At 48.3% G+C, this 16,702-nt stretch overlaps 1 protein-coding gene across 1 annotated transcript in view; it reads right to left on the bottom strand.

The window, feature by feature from the left end:
* Positions 1-16,702, bottom strand: part of PRODH (proline dehydrogenase 1) — a 283,848-nt gene that overhangs the window by 258,972 nt on the left and 8,174 nt on the right. Inside the window, exon 2 of the mRNA XM_069650361.1 lies at positions 11,109-11,317. Coding sequence (XP_069506462.1) covers positions 11,109-11,317 — 209 coding nt within the window. The remainder of the gene's footprint in view (positions 1-11,108; positions 11,318-16,702) is intronic.

Below are 16,702 nucleotides of genomic sequence, written 5' to 3'. Positions count from 1 at the left end.
TCTTTATATACAGTTTGGCGGAACCACTCAGGCTCCGGGAGCCTGAGAAACCTAAAAAGGACAGCACGCTTGTGAATCTGAGCAACAGAAAGCCAGCCACCCTCTTTGTATCCAAGTTGGATAAGTCGGCATGGTTGCAAAAGCCCCAGAAGTCGAACGGGGCCCTGTATGAAACAAGTTGGATTGAATTTACCTCTGTACATTCAAATTGGGGGAAACCAACTTATTGATACCAAAAGGGGCAAGGACCCTGTGTAAATTAAAGCAAACTCAAGAAAAGAAACCAAGCCAGGGAAACTCGCGAGATTATGGGAACCTGAGTCAATATCCTATCCAAAGTGAATACCAAACCAGTTAGCTTTGGATAGGATATAGGCTCACTTGGGTTCCTCAGGTTCCCATAATCTCACCCATAGCAAGTCTCCCAGAGAGACTCAAGACTGAGTGCCAGAGACTTGTTCCCACGAAACTTAGCAAAGGAACCTTACGTTTTGTCAACCAAGGTCTAAGGCAAGACTGGATTTGTTTGAGTATTTAATTGGATCCTTTGAAGACTTTGCTGTGTTGGGCCAGGTAGAGGTCTAATCCAGAGACTGTGCCGGTCCCCACCTTTCAGTTTTCTGAAGCGGAAGGGCTATTTAGAAGGTAGGCTTTGGACCATTGACAAATATCGATGGGTACCCTTAGTTTTAGTTTACCAGGCATGGAAAAAAGGGTTAGGCATTTTTCCTTTTTAGTTAAAGAATTTTTGAACAGGTCAAGAAGTCGTCCGACTTCTTCTGGTACACCACACCACCCACTGCAAAGAGGAAGTCCTAGTTCAATGCAAGATGGTAAAGTTCAAGCAAAGACCTACTCTGGAAAACTATAAAAAAACAAATCGCTTACTTTCTGTAACATTCTTTCTGATTAGTTGTTCCCTCCCACATATTCCTTCATCTTCGACATCCCCCCCAGACCCCACCCCAATGCAAATATAGCTTTGGAAGCTTTTAGCTACCAGAACACACTGCAACTCCAAGCCCGATTCATATTTCTGGCACCAAGACTGTAGACGGGATGGCATTGGTGGTATACAATTAGCTGGCGGCTTCTCATAACCTCAGTTCAGCCCACCTGTCTCCCACACACAGAGGTTAAGGAACTCTAGAACTGCCAACAGGCTAAAGGCATTCAGTACGAGTGAGTCCGGGACCAACCCATCAGAAAGGACATTGCTGAAGGAAAGTAATCTGATCTGCAGAGGAATTCCTTCCTCTCACAGATTCCTCATTTGAGATCCCCCCAAATCTGTACAGGAACTGAAAAGGGGGGGTGCAGGGGAGAGAAGGTGGAACCAGCCCCCCCAGAAATGGGACAGTTCTGTAGATGGTCAGGGGTAGAAGTGCAGGGCTGCATGACCAAGCAGTCCTCTTTAGCACCACCACACCCTCCCACATCAGTGGCTAACCAGACTAAGCACTGTAGTCCATCAGATCTCGGGCTCTCCCCTATGGTAAAGCACTCTGTTTCGCCACCAAACCCATAGAAAGCAGGTTGGCACGCAGGAACCAGCCAGATCGGCACCACAGGTTTTGCATGTGCCTCTCCCGTTGTCCCACTAATGACCATCTCACCCTTTTTTTTTTTACAGAACCACATGCAGAGAGGCCTCCATTGGTGGCAGAAACGCACTATACAAAACTACTCACCTTACATTTCTTGTTGCCCATATCACAGCATTTACAATGAAGATGCAAAGGACAATTCACCTGGACAGGGTCTGTTTGGTAACAGCTCTACCAGCCGAGAACTATCAAAACTGGCAAGCAGCTTCCCAATGCCAGTCATCCGAGAAACAGAGCAGACCATGGAACCTCTCAATCTTAGATGGCAGAGGGAAGAAGAGTGGAAGATGGATCTTCCAAGACATGTGAAAGTACAACAACCACCAAAAGCAAGTATGGTCTGACCCTCATTGCCACTTTCTCCTTGGATAAGACAAGATAAGGAGACTTGATAGAAAGAGCCTACAGCTCCCTCCCTCACTCACTCACCTCAATCCTGTCTTTCGTCTGGAAGGTCAGGTCCACTTTCACCAAGACAAACCTGAAAGGGCAGATGGACATGTGCAGATGTTCCTGATACAAGATCCTCCAGGCCCAGTGCAGAACGATCAGCATGGGGCCACCCAAAACTCCTTTGCCTCCTGAGCACCAGTGGGATGGCAGGAATTGGTGGGGCGGGGGGGGGGTGGGGAGATAGGTGGAGAGGAACACAGAGGAAATCATCTGCAAGTTCCACTCTACAATCCATGTGCCTCGCAGACCCGCGCCCTGCAGGGGAAATTCCATAGAGCAGAACTCCAGCCCTTCTGGTGGCAACTGGAGGCAAAGAGGTCTACTTTAAGGGTCTCCCAGAGGTGAAGGTCTAGTCAAGAGCTTCCTGACACTGGAAGGTCTAAATCAGTTGGCAAAATCTGTTTAACAGCTTCCTTGCCATCATTCACCAAATCAGTGAACCCCATCTTTAAACTCCAGGGGTAGCTTGTCCACCTTAACTGCCAGGCTATTATGCAAGTCTATGCAAAAAGGATGAGCATACTCGCCCTCGGTACATAAGGGGTTATGCAATGTGAAGGCGTGTGTAGCCAACCAGAGCACAAGGAGGGGCATAACTACAGCCCAATCACTGCAGTGCAGGGGCCTCCTGCATATATGTAATCAGACGGGGGACCCCCAGTAGCAGAGCCTGGAAGTGGGGACTGTTGCTCCCCTTGAGCCCTCAATCTATGACTGATGTGACTCCTGCTGGGCTATTACTTTCTTTTGCACAGCAAGGGGAAGAAAAGAAAATCACAACACAGCGTGAGTGCAAGCCTACAGGTGGCCGGGCAACCAGCCCAGAGAGCCCCCTGTATGCATGTCACACTTGTTCTTCTGGAGTTCTGCCTGTGGCCCTCCTAGACCCAGGTTAGACCAAAGCAGCACAGTTTAAAGGCAAATTACAAAAGATTGTATGCATGCATATTTAAATGTAAACAACTGCGTGCGAGTTTGAATGAGTATGCTTCGGTGTATATATCCAAGGCATAAAATAAGCAGTGTCGCATAGCAATTTGCTATGCAGTTCTGTAGGTTTGTCACTTAAATTGACAATTGTGCGGCAAAGCTAGCTATTTAAGTTACTGTGTTCAAGGAAAGGAAAGAAAAGCTTGGCCTGCGTTTATTTGTTTACTACTAGTTCAAAGGGGCCAACGGAGTGGAAGCACAGCAGTAATCATCTTCTCCACTCTTAAGTGCCAGAGGCCTGTGTGGGAGTGCTGAGCTATTTTTTTTCCTTTTTTCAAATAATTGCATACCAGAAGTATTCGGGATGATACCTTTATTAAGCTAACTATATTCATAGTCATGCAATCCAATTCATAAAAATGTAAGTTATAATGCATATTAACAGGGTTGCTACTGTAAAACACTGCATTGCTCTATGCTCTACAGCAAAGTTTAGGTCAGTCTATCTAAAATTCAGTATGAACTAGATTTCATTTTGTTGGGAAAGGTGCATCATACTGACGGGTGAACACTTTTGAAAATGTATACAACATGGCCAAATGCTTCCGATAGCAAACCTAGTTCTGTAGCCTGCTGGCGGGTGCATACATCTGGGCAACAGGTGCTCAACCCATGAGCTGCTCCCATACTCCTCAACATTCTATCTTATTGCCCTGTTGCTTTATACCAGCTACCCGGAAAGCACGATGGCCGCAAACTACAATATTCCACTTAGTTTCCCCAGTTCGCTGCGTGCTTCGCCATCCATGCTTAGTTTCATACTTTCTTTCCTCTTACATAATGAATACACAAAGCTAACTAGATGTGTACTATACAAAGTAGTGATCAATAGTTCCCTCCAGTCTGTTGATCTACAGACCTAATGCACGATCATACACTGTAGTTAGCCTCGAGAGGTTGCTTATATTAGCAATGGTGGGAGAGAGATGGTCAAACTGTTTTCAGAGCCTATTATTCATATCTATGCATTTGTGTCCATTCATACAGCTAACCTTTTACATTTTACAGACACTCATCCAGGGCTCACAAAGTCTTTTTGCCCACTCGCATAGTTGAGATTTTCTGAAAGGCGAGTACCACCTGCTGTGGATGTTTTGAACTTTTATTTAACATTTTGTTTGCATTAAATGTCAAACAAATATTTCACTGTGCATGGCTGGCCTCTGAGTGGCGCAGTGCGCCACACAAAGTGGGTTTGTGGTGACATGCACCATTTTACAGAAAGCACATTTAAAAATGTTGTCATCTGTTGCCATAGGTCCAGTGGATTTTTCTTAGGTCAAGTAGGTATACTAAGTTACTTGTCCTGCAGGTCTATCGGATTTTTAAGAATCTGCAAACCGAGACTCCTCTCACTAACTTCTTCCTTCAGCGGTACACAAAACTGCTCATTTTGTATTTGTATTTTATTGATTTTGTGTCTTGGGTACAAATAACGTATGGCAACATGAAAAATATGAGTACAACATTGCTAATCAAATGGGTTTGTTTGCTATCAAGAACATTTTAATTAGCACATTCTGTGTATATGTGTGCCAGTGTGGGACTGCATAGGACTGTGTTAACAAAGGTGATTTACAGTTCAATAGCAATCCTGGCATTTATTGGAGGTACAACAGAGTCGTTCACAGTATGAATGCGGTTGTGTATTATGGGCTCAATATCATGAATGTGATATACAGTGGCAATGTAGACATATTTCCAGAGCAGCTTCATAAAACTGATTTACAGGGGCAATGCTGGCGTATTGTGGTATCAGGGAAATGATTAAAATACGTATGGTTGATTTAGCACCAATTGGATTTTCTCATTTGTTACGCTAGAGAACAGACTATGAATTGTATCAATTTATCCTATTTTTCTCAAAAATGGTACTGTAAAATACATAATTTCTACCACATATTTGGAAATTGACTTTGGGTACCATCTAAATACATTCAGACATGCTAATTCAGGTTAAAGTTGAAGTACTTATTTTTCTATGTCAGGATGGACTAAGGCCTAACCTGCCGAGGCTAATGTGAGATTTCCCTACCTACAGAAACTAAGGGTAGTCTGTGCCATAAAGTTCAAGTAAAAACTCAGTGTGTCCAAAACCGATGTTGCCCTCACAACTAACTAGGGATGTCAGCAACCAAAGAAAGATTGTTCAAAATAAAAAGGTATGAGCTTCTTCTCTTTAGCCACTTATCACCTGTTATGCAAAACAACTTCAATGTTTTGATTTTCCTTAGTACACTCCAAGTATGGGTTACTCAGTCTAGACGCATGTGTCGGACCACACGGTCCACCCATCACAGGTCATGCAACCGATAACCCGTGGCACTTTGTAATATTCACTGATTCTCATTGGACTCCCTTGTCACCATAGGTTTCCTCTCCGCACCTATGACATTAGTCCATCTGTATTCCTGTTTTTCCTTGGCAGTCTCTTGACTCTGCCAACACGTGCCTTTAGTTATTTATTGGATATCTGGCAATTCATGGTGCTTATTCCTTGTCACCACCTTGCTTTCACACCATCCAAAAGTGCTTATTATTTGCCTTTCACATTACTTGTGTATGGGAGGAAAGGTCTTTAGGCGCCCCTCCCTCCATTTCTCACCAACATGCAGCCTATGCGGTATGGCTGCAGGTCGACACATGGGCTGCATGGCCCATCCTGTAGTATGATACAAATTCCATTTTGTGACACATGTTGGCTCCATTTTGAAAATAATAAATGAGGCCTCACGGGCACAAGCAGTCTGCAGGGCTGCAACTCTCCCCTCCTGACCGCGCACAGCGAGCCCAACGCTTCCCTCACTCTCCTCCCTTTGGCGGCTCTGCTGCAGGCCTGTTCTCACTGGAGACTAGGAACGAACAAGCTACATTACAAACACCATCTTTACCCTTCCGCAGTCCATCACTGACCTGCAGATGACCGGGCTGAAGCTGGGGACTGAGAAAAGCAAGCGGCTTCCATAAAACTTGTCCTGTCCTCTCACAGACCCCCATATTAATGATATATGGTGTGGATGACCCCCAACCCTGTTCCCTGTAGTGCCAGACATGTATGCTAAGCCGGTGTGCCACCCTGTTTCACCCATGCAGCTAAGTCATCTGAAGGGACAATACATTTGCTTCAAGTCCATGAGATTGATTGTACATATTGAAATAAGATGGCCCTCACCTATGCCAGATCACACACGGAGTTGTGAAATGTATGTTCGAGGCTTTCATTACTAATCAAGGATTCCTGTTGCTGCGCAATACATAAAGCAATGTATGATATCCATATATACTCTATGATTTCCTAAAAACGTACAAGTTTACAAATAGACAATTGAGTGTTGTAATATGTATGGTTTTTAAGGTAACGAGTGCTGACTGTGGGATAGAATGTCCTTTTGTAGCATTTGTTTACCCTCTGAGCATTTAGGTAGGCAAGTCATATTATAAGCAGAACGTTGCAGACACTTCCCTGTACCAATGCACACACTAACCCGTTTTACCTCATTTTGGAATGCAAGAATTTTGTGTGTGTCCCTCACAACATAGAGACTATACGGCCCAACATGCTACAGGGTGTTTCTCCTCTCACCCCTCTCAGGTAACACTGCACACACAGCAGCCCCCACCTATCTTCCCCCTCTGGCTGGGCCCGGACGTGAAACCTTAGCCCGGTGAATGATGCGATGCTAACAAGACTGTTGTTGATAGAAGTTATTTTGTAACATGGTACTCATGATAAACGGAAATGTGTAATATATACCATGTTCATAAGCTTGCATAATGCTTGATGTACACGTAACTACACTCGTTTAATCCTACCTCGCATTTTAAATGATGTGCATGTAACCCTATAACGTATCGCCTGCAGCACCACACGCTCAGCTCCCACCGCCCACACCGCCTCAGGTCGGACTGATAACTAAAGGCCCTTATTTCATTGATACTGTGATGCTGTAACTAACCTTTCACCCCTCCACTAAGCCTGCACTCAGTATCAGACCTCCCCTAAGCTCCCAGACCTACAATAAAACCATAAAATATGTTTCACACCCAAGGCCTTGGTAAAGAAATATAGGTAAGAAGCCCCTCATCCCTCTGCCTTTATGATATACCAGCTATGTGACCTCTGACCAGACAGTCTCCAAGCTCAACCCAACCCCGAATGACCATGGTGGCAGTATATCTACTCTTGCACTAAAATACTATAAATATGCCCCCCCCTTAGATCTAACAAAGCAGATGGAGGTATCCTAGACATGTGCCCCCCGATAGAGTACCTGAACTCCTGAAGCAGCCCCTTTATTGTATAGTATTTTTATGATGATGACAGTTATGTGCCATTTCTCTTGTGATGTTAGATTAACAACTTTTTAGGATTTACAGGGCATCATGAATTATAATGACTGCTGAATGAGTGTGTGTGGCCACAAGGGAAAATGTTAGCATAGTCCAAGGTGTATCAATCACCTCTCTTCAGACCAAAGCTCCACCCCGCTGAGTACAGCTGACCTGCAAGCATCACGATGACACCTCAAGAAGCCTCGCCAATCCCAGAGCTCCACCCCTATGGATATATACGTGCCCCAACCCCACTGCCCAATCTCATCAATTCATGTATCCATTAGCTCCTACATCATAGGTGACGTGGTTTTGTAACAAAATGTGAATGTTTGCTGATGTTGGCAAAGCGCTCTCGGAGTTTTCAGAGTTCTCTGCTTGCCCTATATTGGTTGGATAAACGTTTACCTTTTGACTTCACCAGCACTTGGTCTTGGTCTCATTCCCATCTGGGGTGTGCCCATTATTGACTCTCATTGTGGAGTTTTAAATGCCTTTTTTGGGGGGACGCTCACTTTCACTGGGTTTTCACTTAGCTTTGTAATTTCACATTGTTCATAAATGATTGTTCCTTATTTTCACTGCGTTCGTAAATACACATCACTTTCTCTCCCCTGGTGCAGGATTTTCATATATTTTGCATAGCTTCTCCTAGCTTTTCTTTAGATCGGTATTCAATAATTCATTCAGCACTTGGTAACTTGCTTGATATTCAATAATGTCCATCTGGTCTCCAGACCCATTCATTATTCACTTTCACTTGTTCGGCATCTTTCTCTGCCCAAGCCAAGCCCCTGGAGCACCCCAGCACAAGTGCTCTCTCCACGTCACTCACCAGTATACGGCCGCTCTTCCAGGTGCTTGCGCGGTACTCTTCTGTTTTTGCTCGCTCCCCTCTTTAAAGCCGGCGGCACCGGCGGGCCGCACTCAGCTCCGAACCGCTTATGCCGTTTCCTGCAGCACAGTGGAGACTTCGGTGTTCCCCAGCTCCAGCAGGGGACATACGGCTCAGGGCTCTGCAGGCCTCTTGACTCTCTCGCAGCTCCCTCTGGCCTCAGCTTTTTTCCCACTCTTCTGCAGCAGTCAGCGTCCTTTCACCGGCCTCTCCCCAGGCTGCTCCACGTTGTCCAGGCTTCCCAAGTGGTTCCCCATCTCCATGTGGGTTTCTCCTTTTATATGCACCTGTAGCCTATAAAGTGGCTGCAGTTGCAAGTCCTTTGCCTAACCATAATTACTTCTGTCAATGGGACATGCCTGACCTTTAGAGTGATGTTTCACAGTCCTCTTCCTCGTGCCAGTACCAAAATGGTGTGCACAGATTGAAGTGTGCATTACTCCTAGGTACCTCTTCCTCGTCCCAGTCTTAAAGGGATATGAATGGGGGACAGTTGGAGTGTGACATTGGAGAAGATTGGTAATAACCTATAAAGGTTTGGGGGGGGGGCGGGTAGGATGTATTTTGACAAGGGAAAGGGGGATACCATGCCTTACCTACAGGCATCTTTCCTCCACTGCTCAAGGACCCTCCACCCAGGTTATCATACCTCACATCTGAACCCCCAGTGTCGGGATCCAAAAGGAATGGCCCTTACCATGTCACTATAGAGGAAGACGCGATGGGAGGATGCCCTCGGGTTCCTCCCACCTACTGCAGAAAATATTCAGCCAATGCAAATGACCTTCATTCACTGAGACTGCAAGTACTGCATGGGAGCTGCCTCTCTACCTCCGCCAGCACCAAAAGCTGCCTGCTTTCCTACCCCAGCCACAGGAAGCCCAGTGCATTCACTGTTGATTTCTGAGAAACTGGTTTTTCTGATTGAAAGATTTGCAGCACAAAGCAGCATGCCATTTTAATATTCTTGTTTTAATAGCTTATGGATGAGGAGTCATTGGGAGAACAGGAGCTTTTGGAGCACTGCTGCTGCCATTTCTCACCCTTCTGAAAGGGATGAGAAACTCCAGTGAAGCAGGGGCAGGAGGGGGGGAGGGGGGGTGGAATTTACTTCAATGGAGTTTTCCCACTCTTGTGAAAAATGGTAGGTGTTGCAGCACACTCCCTCTGGACCTTCAGATGCACGGAATCGGACATACTCCATCGTGTTCAGGACCCAAGCACCATGTGGGTCAGACACCGACACAGACATCCCACAGTCCTTGAAACGAAATGCCTTCGAGGGGACATAATGCAGTTAAAAATTAGCAATGCCACAGATGTCCTGATGTGGGTCCAGCTCCAGATACACCATCCATGACATCCCACCTAGAGACATGGCCGCCAACAACAGAGAGTTGAGCCAAGCTAAAGTCCACTTCCTGGTGCCTGAAAACAGTTTCTAAAACCGGACTTGTGACTGGAGATTTCTAAGATGAGGAATCTGTTGGAGGGGGGAATCCATTAGAGTGGGTACACTACAATTGAGGAAGTGCTGTACTTTAAGCCAACAATGGTATTCTACTGCGCAGGAATTCCTCTTGGAAGTGATAAAAAAGGACATATTCCAAGAAAAGGAATGACTTCTTAGCCAAAGATGGTCCCAAACAAGGAAGCTTTCACCTAGCCATTAAGGTAAGCACTTGCTTGGAGGCAATGCAGAGGGAACCATGTAGATTAAGTCACTTGCAAAAAACCATCAAATGGCCTAGGGTGCAAACCAATGTGGGCAGAGATTAGTTTTCTACATGCAAGTACAATGGTTTCTTCCAGACAAGGCCAACTTAGTTCGTAATCTTATACAGGTCGACACACTGTACGAACACTTACTATTGAGAGAACCACAGAAAAATGAACATCTGTCAGAGCAAGCGCTATAAGAACAAACATTGGCAAAGCAAACATGTCTGGCTGGCTTTGTGTAGAGAGTAAAAGTTTTCTGTAAATCAATTGCAGGAAAAAACAAGGGCTACCTTACTTGCTTCCACTTCAAATCATCAACTCTTCTTCCTGCTTCTACTGCCCCCTCGCACATCTGTCTCCCCTGACCTACTCTGACGCAAAAGACAACACTGGGAGTCCACTTTGACAGCGACCTAAACTTCACCATTTCAGCCCGACCTCTGAAACTTCAACTTGACCTATATGCCAGTTATGTCATGAAAATCCACCTCCTCCTCACTTTCAAGAATGCTAAAATGCTCATTCTGACATTAGTACTTAGTTGCCTAGAGTACTGTGCCACCCCCCCCCCGCCTTACCTTCTTCACACCTCTCTGCTTGGCAAGGTCTTCATCTTCACTGCTCGTAATCGCTACAATCGCCCCCTCCCCCAAAACAACAACTATTCTGGCCAGCTTCACATGAGGAACCAGTCCCTCCAAGCTCCTACAACTTCCGCTACTCCACGCTCGCTACCCGCCGCTTTACCTAAATCCCCAATCTTTCTGCACCCCGACCACTATGCATCGCCTCTTGCATCAATGCCATTCCCCTTTAGCTCTGCTTCACTGGAAATCCCATCCAACACACAAGAAAAATGCTCCCAATATTCAGCCCAACGAATCTGACGGATCTCCAAGATCACCCCAAGAGGGCAACCAGATAACTGTCCCTTCCCTGAAATAATGCAGTTCCAAAAAACAACCATGTTGCCCAAAACCCCAGAGTGGGTGTTACTGCCCACTCCAGTCCAAGTGTTGGCAACGGCTCTACAGTCATCGTTTACAGAAGTTCACATACATGACTGACATTCATGTACATTTACAGTGTCCTCCAGTCAGGGAACTTACTCAATTTCCTTCTTCTCCGCCTCCTCGTGCGTCAAGTCCTCTTCGACGCTGTAATCCAGGACGGAGCCTACCCCAAAGGCTCGGTTGCGTCTTATTAGTGGTTTGATGGCTTCTTGGTCCTCGCCGGCAACAAACTGCCCATAAAAGGTTAACTTCATCATCTTTTCAAAGAGTGTCTGCCCCAACACCTTCCTGCAGATGTGCATGAGCTGCACACATCCAAAAGAAAGAGAAACATGAGGAGCTGCAGGGATAAGTCATAATCACAAGTGGCCCATCTTTGGCACTGCCAATCATGTGGCTTCCTAGATCTATTTTCTTCTTCAAACCTTTGATTTTGGTGAAAATTACAGATCACAGAGTCAAACAGATTGAAATATAATCGGTGATGACAGACGTTTAATGTTCCATTATGAAAAATGTAAAGCACCATAAGCAAGTAAACGTAGATCCAGATGGAGTGAAATACAGTCCAAAAGACAGTGTACGGAGGGGTTAGCAAAAGAACAAATCAGAAATGAAGTAGGCATACATTAAGAATAAGGTCTAAACAGTGTGGGCGTGAATAGAATACTTTTGAGTTTCCCAGACATTTAGCTTCTCAATGATGATTTAATCGTAATATTATTGTATTTAATACTTTTTTTTCACAACAACACTTTATTGGGTTTTACAGTTCAGTACAACATACATAACAATGCATTAAATTATTCATTTCAACACTGTAAAGGGTCTATCACTGTGTTTGATGGGTGAGGGGACCGACTGTGCTCTTGTTCTGTTCCTGAGGTGCTTTGCCTGGGGTTTGATGTCTAAAAGTGGGTGCATTGAAGCCATCTGGTGAGTGGAGGTCTCTTGGTGAGGGCTGGGAATTTGGCTGCATAGTCCATGAATGGGTCCCATATGTTCATGGTTCCATACAGAGAGCCTGTTCCTATTGCGGTGATTTTTTCGGCCACTGCTATGTCCCAGCATTTAGACCACCATAGTGCTACGGAGGGGCCACTTTCGTGTTTCCATAGTCGGGCCATTGTGACTTTTGCTGCCAGGAGAAGGTGTGTGCATAGACGGGGGATTTGACCGGAGATTGGAAATGCACCGTCGCCTGTTCGCCCGCAAGACTATTCCTGTGTCACACTGTATTGTGAGACCGGAGATTTCTTTGATGTGTTTTAATATTTCTCTCCAGTATGTCTCCGCCTTCGGGCAGGTCCACACCATATGGAACAATGTGCCAGGGACCAGGCACCCTCGCCAGCAGGTTCCAGGGATCTTCAGGTTGGCTTTATGGATTTGAGCTGGGGTGACATACCTATAACAGAGTTTATATCCCCCTTCCCTATTTGAAATGCATTGAGAGCTTTTGTGTAGTCTTGGCCATATTTTCCCCCACTCTTCCACCTCAATCTCTCGCCCCAGATCTTTTTCCCACTCCAGCATATATCTTTCATTTTTCCCCAGGTCTGCCTTGTCTAGTAGACGATAGATGGTTGAGATCCTACCTCTCTTGGTTGGAGTTGTTAATGAGAGCTCCAATGCTGTTAGCTCTCTGGAGCATTATTCTCCACAGAACAGACCAGTTAGAACGGTTACTGTATGAAGAAATCTACAGCCACACTGTTTTACTAGAAGCTGTAGAAATTCTATAGCAATGTACATTAATAGTAGATCTTGTAATTGTTCTTATAGTATTATCAGTGACACTACTCATGACGAAGATCCCTTGAACAACTGACAGAGGACTGAAACATGTTGAGCATACAATGGTTCATGACTTTACCATTGAGAACAGTTAGATGTCAATTAACTGATGAATGTTTTTAAGAGATGCAAATTTGAGCCTCTTTAGCCTTACTGATCCCCGATCAATTAGGATCGAAGCCAAGTTTAAAGGGCAGTGTTTGTCACAATTTACGATTTGTATTTTATTTATACAGTGTTTTATAAATGTTGAAGTTTTTATAACTTGTACTTTTTATGATCTAAAATTATGAATGGTTTATTTTCAGAACAGTTATGTGCTTAATGTTGATAACTGTTGAATAGAGCTCTCTATCTCCTGTTTATATAAAGTTTTCACTACCCATTATAAGGTAGAGCTGCCACTTAGGTGGCACAGATGGGACTCCCTTCTAAATTTAGACTTATAATAACCCTTATTATGTTTTAACACAGAGTTTTACACAAACAAAAAAATAAACATTACAGTAGATGAATTAACAAAAACTCAATGGTTAAATAAAAAAGCAATAACAGCTAAAACAGAATGAGAGTGAAGTACACATACATGATCATACAATAATCACTCAGGCACTCAATGCAATGGAAAGAATCTGTATCCTTCGATCTATGCCTATGACACATATGGCATAAGAGCACAGAACCATTGATATGCATGATGAGACTAAGATCATAATAACATCAATGAGTAACCCCCACATCAGTTCGACCAGTTGAAATGTAGCAGAGGCCCTAGGGCTCAGACCCCAGCAGATCGTTAATATTCTTCCATACGCGATATAACGCCACTTGGGCATAAGTGGATTTAGTATTTAAACAGTGGTCCCGAAAGGTTTTTACCTTAATAGACTTATGAGTGAGCCGAAACGTCCAGGTTACAGCTTAGCACACTCAGTATGAACATGTTTCGAGGTTTCCAATGTATGAGGGAGCCTGCAGATACAGCTATTGCAAACCTTAACATCCAGATTTAACTGGGAACTGTGGACAGACAACAGAGGCAACTCATTTAGGAGTAACAGCATCCGAAAGCGCCTGGCGAAGGTTAGGGTTGCGTCTTCCTGTATGCATGAATGACCGTGGAGACAGCAACATAGGATTTCACACTCCCCAAGTGGAGCTAGTTATTATACCAGTATACCATATACCCTCCCCGCATTACCTGGGACACAGCCGGGTCTTTCTGTGGTGTGTGTGCGTGGGGGAGGGGACACGCTGCTGGGCAGCAGTGACTCACGCCCCAGTCTGCAGTCTTCCTGTATGCCCACCCCCCAGCTGCATGTGGCCTCCAATCCTGGGGCCCTCCCCGCATTACCTGGGACACAGCCGGGTCTTTCTGTGGTGTGTGTGTGTGTGAAGGGGACACGCAGCTGGCCGTGAGTGTCTCATGCCCCAGGCTGCAGGGGCCCCCAGCTGCCTGTGGCCCCCAGCCCTGGGGCCCTCTCCGCATTACGTGGGACACAGCCGGGTTTTTCTGTGGTGTGTGTGTGGAGGGGACACGCTGCTGGGCGGGAGTGACCCACCCCCCCAGTGGCCCTGCTCACATTACCTGGGACACAGGCGGGTCTTTCTGTGGTGTGTGTGCGTGTGGAGGGCACACGCTGCTGGGCGGGAGTGACCCACCCCCCAGTGGCCCCGCTCACATTACCTGGGACACAGGCTTGTCTTTCTGTGATGTGTGTGGTGGGGACACGCTGCTGGGCTGGAGTGACCCACCCCCCCTGTGGCCCCACGGGCCCCGCTCACATTACCTGGGACACACGTGGGTCTGTCTGTGGTGTTTGTGTGTGCGGAGGGGACACGCTCCTGGGTGGCAGTAACCCACCCCCCCATGCCCCTGTGGCCCCCCGTGGCCCCACTCACATTACCTGGGACACAGGCAGGTCTTTGTGGTGTGCATGGAAGGGACACGCTAATGGGCAGGAGTGACCCACCCCCCCCCGTGGCCCCGCTCACATTACCTGGGACAGGCAGGTCTTTGTGGTGTGCGTGGAGGGGACACGCGGCTGGGCAGGAGTGACCCCCCCGTGGCCCCGCTCACATTACCTGGGACAGGCAGGTCTTTGTGGTGTGCGTGGAGGGGACACGCGGCTGGGCAGGAGTGACCCACCCACCCCCCCGTGGCCCTGCTCACATTACCTGGGACAGGCAGGTCTTTGTGGTGTGCGTGGAGGGGACACGCTGTTGAGCAGGAGTAACCCACACCCCAGTGGCCCCCAAGGGCCCGGGTTGCATTACCTGGGACACGCAGGTCTATCTGCAGTGTGTGTGTGGAGGGGACACGCTGCTGGGCAGCAGTGACCCACCCCCCCAGGCTGCAGTGGCCCCCAGCGGCCCTGGGCCCCCGCTCACATTACCTGGGACACAGACGGGTCCTTTTGTGGTGTGTGTGGAGGGGACACGCTGCTGGGCGGCAGTGACCCACCCCCCAGGCTGCAGTGGCCCCCAGGGGCCCCAGGTCCCCGCTCACATTACCTGGGACACGGGCGGATCTTTCTGTGGTGTGTGCAAGGGACACGCTGCTGGGCGGCAGTAACCCACCCCCCCAGGCTGCAGTGGCCCCCAGACCCCCGCTCACATTACCTGGGACACAGGCGGGTCTTTCTGTGGTGAGTGTGGAGGGGACACGCTGCTGGGCGGCAATAACACACCCCCCAGGCTGCAGTGGCCCCCAGGGGCCCCAGCTCACATTACCTGGGACACGGGCGGGTCTTTCTGTGGTGTGTGTGGAGGGGACACGCTGCTGGGCAGCAGTGACCCACCCCCCAGGCTGCAGTGGCCCCCAGGCCCCCGCTCACATTACCTGGGACACAGTCAAGTCTTTCTGTGGTGTGTGGAAGGGACACGCTGCTGGGCGGCAATAACCCACCCCCCAGGCTGCAGTGGCCCCCAGGGGCCCCAGGCCCCCGCTCACATTACCTGGGACACAGGCGGGTCTTTCTGTGGTGTGTGGAAGGGACACGCTGCTGGGCAGCAGTGACCCACCCCCCAGGCTCCCGCTCACATTACCTGGGACACAGGCGGGTCTTTCTGTGGTGAGTGTGGAGGGGACACGCTGCTGGGCGGCAATAACCCACCCCCCAGGCTGCAGTGGCCCCCAGGCCCCCGCTCACATTACCTGGGACACGGGCGGGTCTTTCTGTGGTGTGTGGGGAGGGGACACGCTGCTGGGCAGCAGTGACCCACCCCCCAGGCTGCAGTGGCCCCCAGGGGCCCCAGGCCCCCGCTCACATTACCTGGGACACGGGGGGGTCTTTCTGTGGTGTGTGTGGAGGGGACACGCTGCTGGGCAGCAGTGACCCACCCCCCAGGCTGCAGTGGCCCCCAGGGGCCCCAGGCCCCCACTCACATTACCTGGGACACGGGCGGGTCTTTCTGTGGTGTGTGGAAGGGACACGCTGCTGGGTGGCAATAACCCACCCCCCAGGCTGCAGTGGCCCCCAGGGGCCCCAGGCCCCCGCTCACATTACCTGGGACATGGGCGGGTCTTTCTGTGGTGTTTGTGGAGGGGACATGCTGCTGGGCAGCAGTGACCCACCCCCCCAGGCTGCAGTGGCCCCCAGCGGCCCCGGGCCCCCACTCACATTACCTGGGACACGGGCGGCTCTTTCTGTGGTGTGTGGGGAGGGGACACGCTCCTGGGCAGCAGTGACCCACCCCCCAGGCTGCAGTGGCCCCCAGGGGCCCCAGCTCACATTACCTGGGACACGGGCGGGTCTTTCTGTGGTGTGTGCAAGGGACACGCTGCTGGGCGGCAGTAACCCACCCACCAGGCCGCAGTTGTCACAACTCGCCCGCCGTGGAGACTATACCCAAGATGGAGACTGGAAAGAAGGTAGAAGACGGACTCCTTC

This window comes from Ambystoma mexicanum, chromosome 3p (assembly GCF_040938575.1).
Source record: "Ambystoma mexicanum isolate Mex_15411 chromosome 3p, UKY_AmexF1_1, whole genome shotgun sequence".
NCBI classification, from domain to species: domain Eukaryota; kingdom Metazoa; phylum Chordata; class Amphibia; order Caudata; family Ambystomatidae; genus Ambystoma; species Ambystoma mexicanum.
The sequence above is the reverse complement of the archived record's forward strand: the minus strand, read 5'-3'. Positions and strand labels throughout refer to the sequence as shown.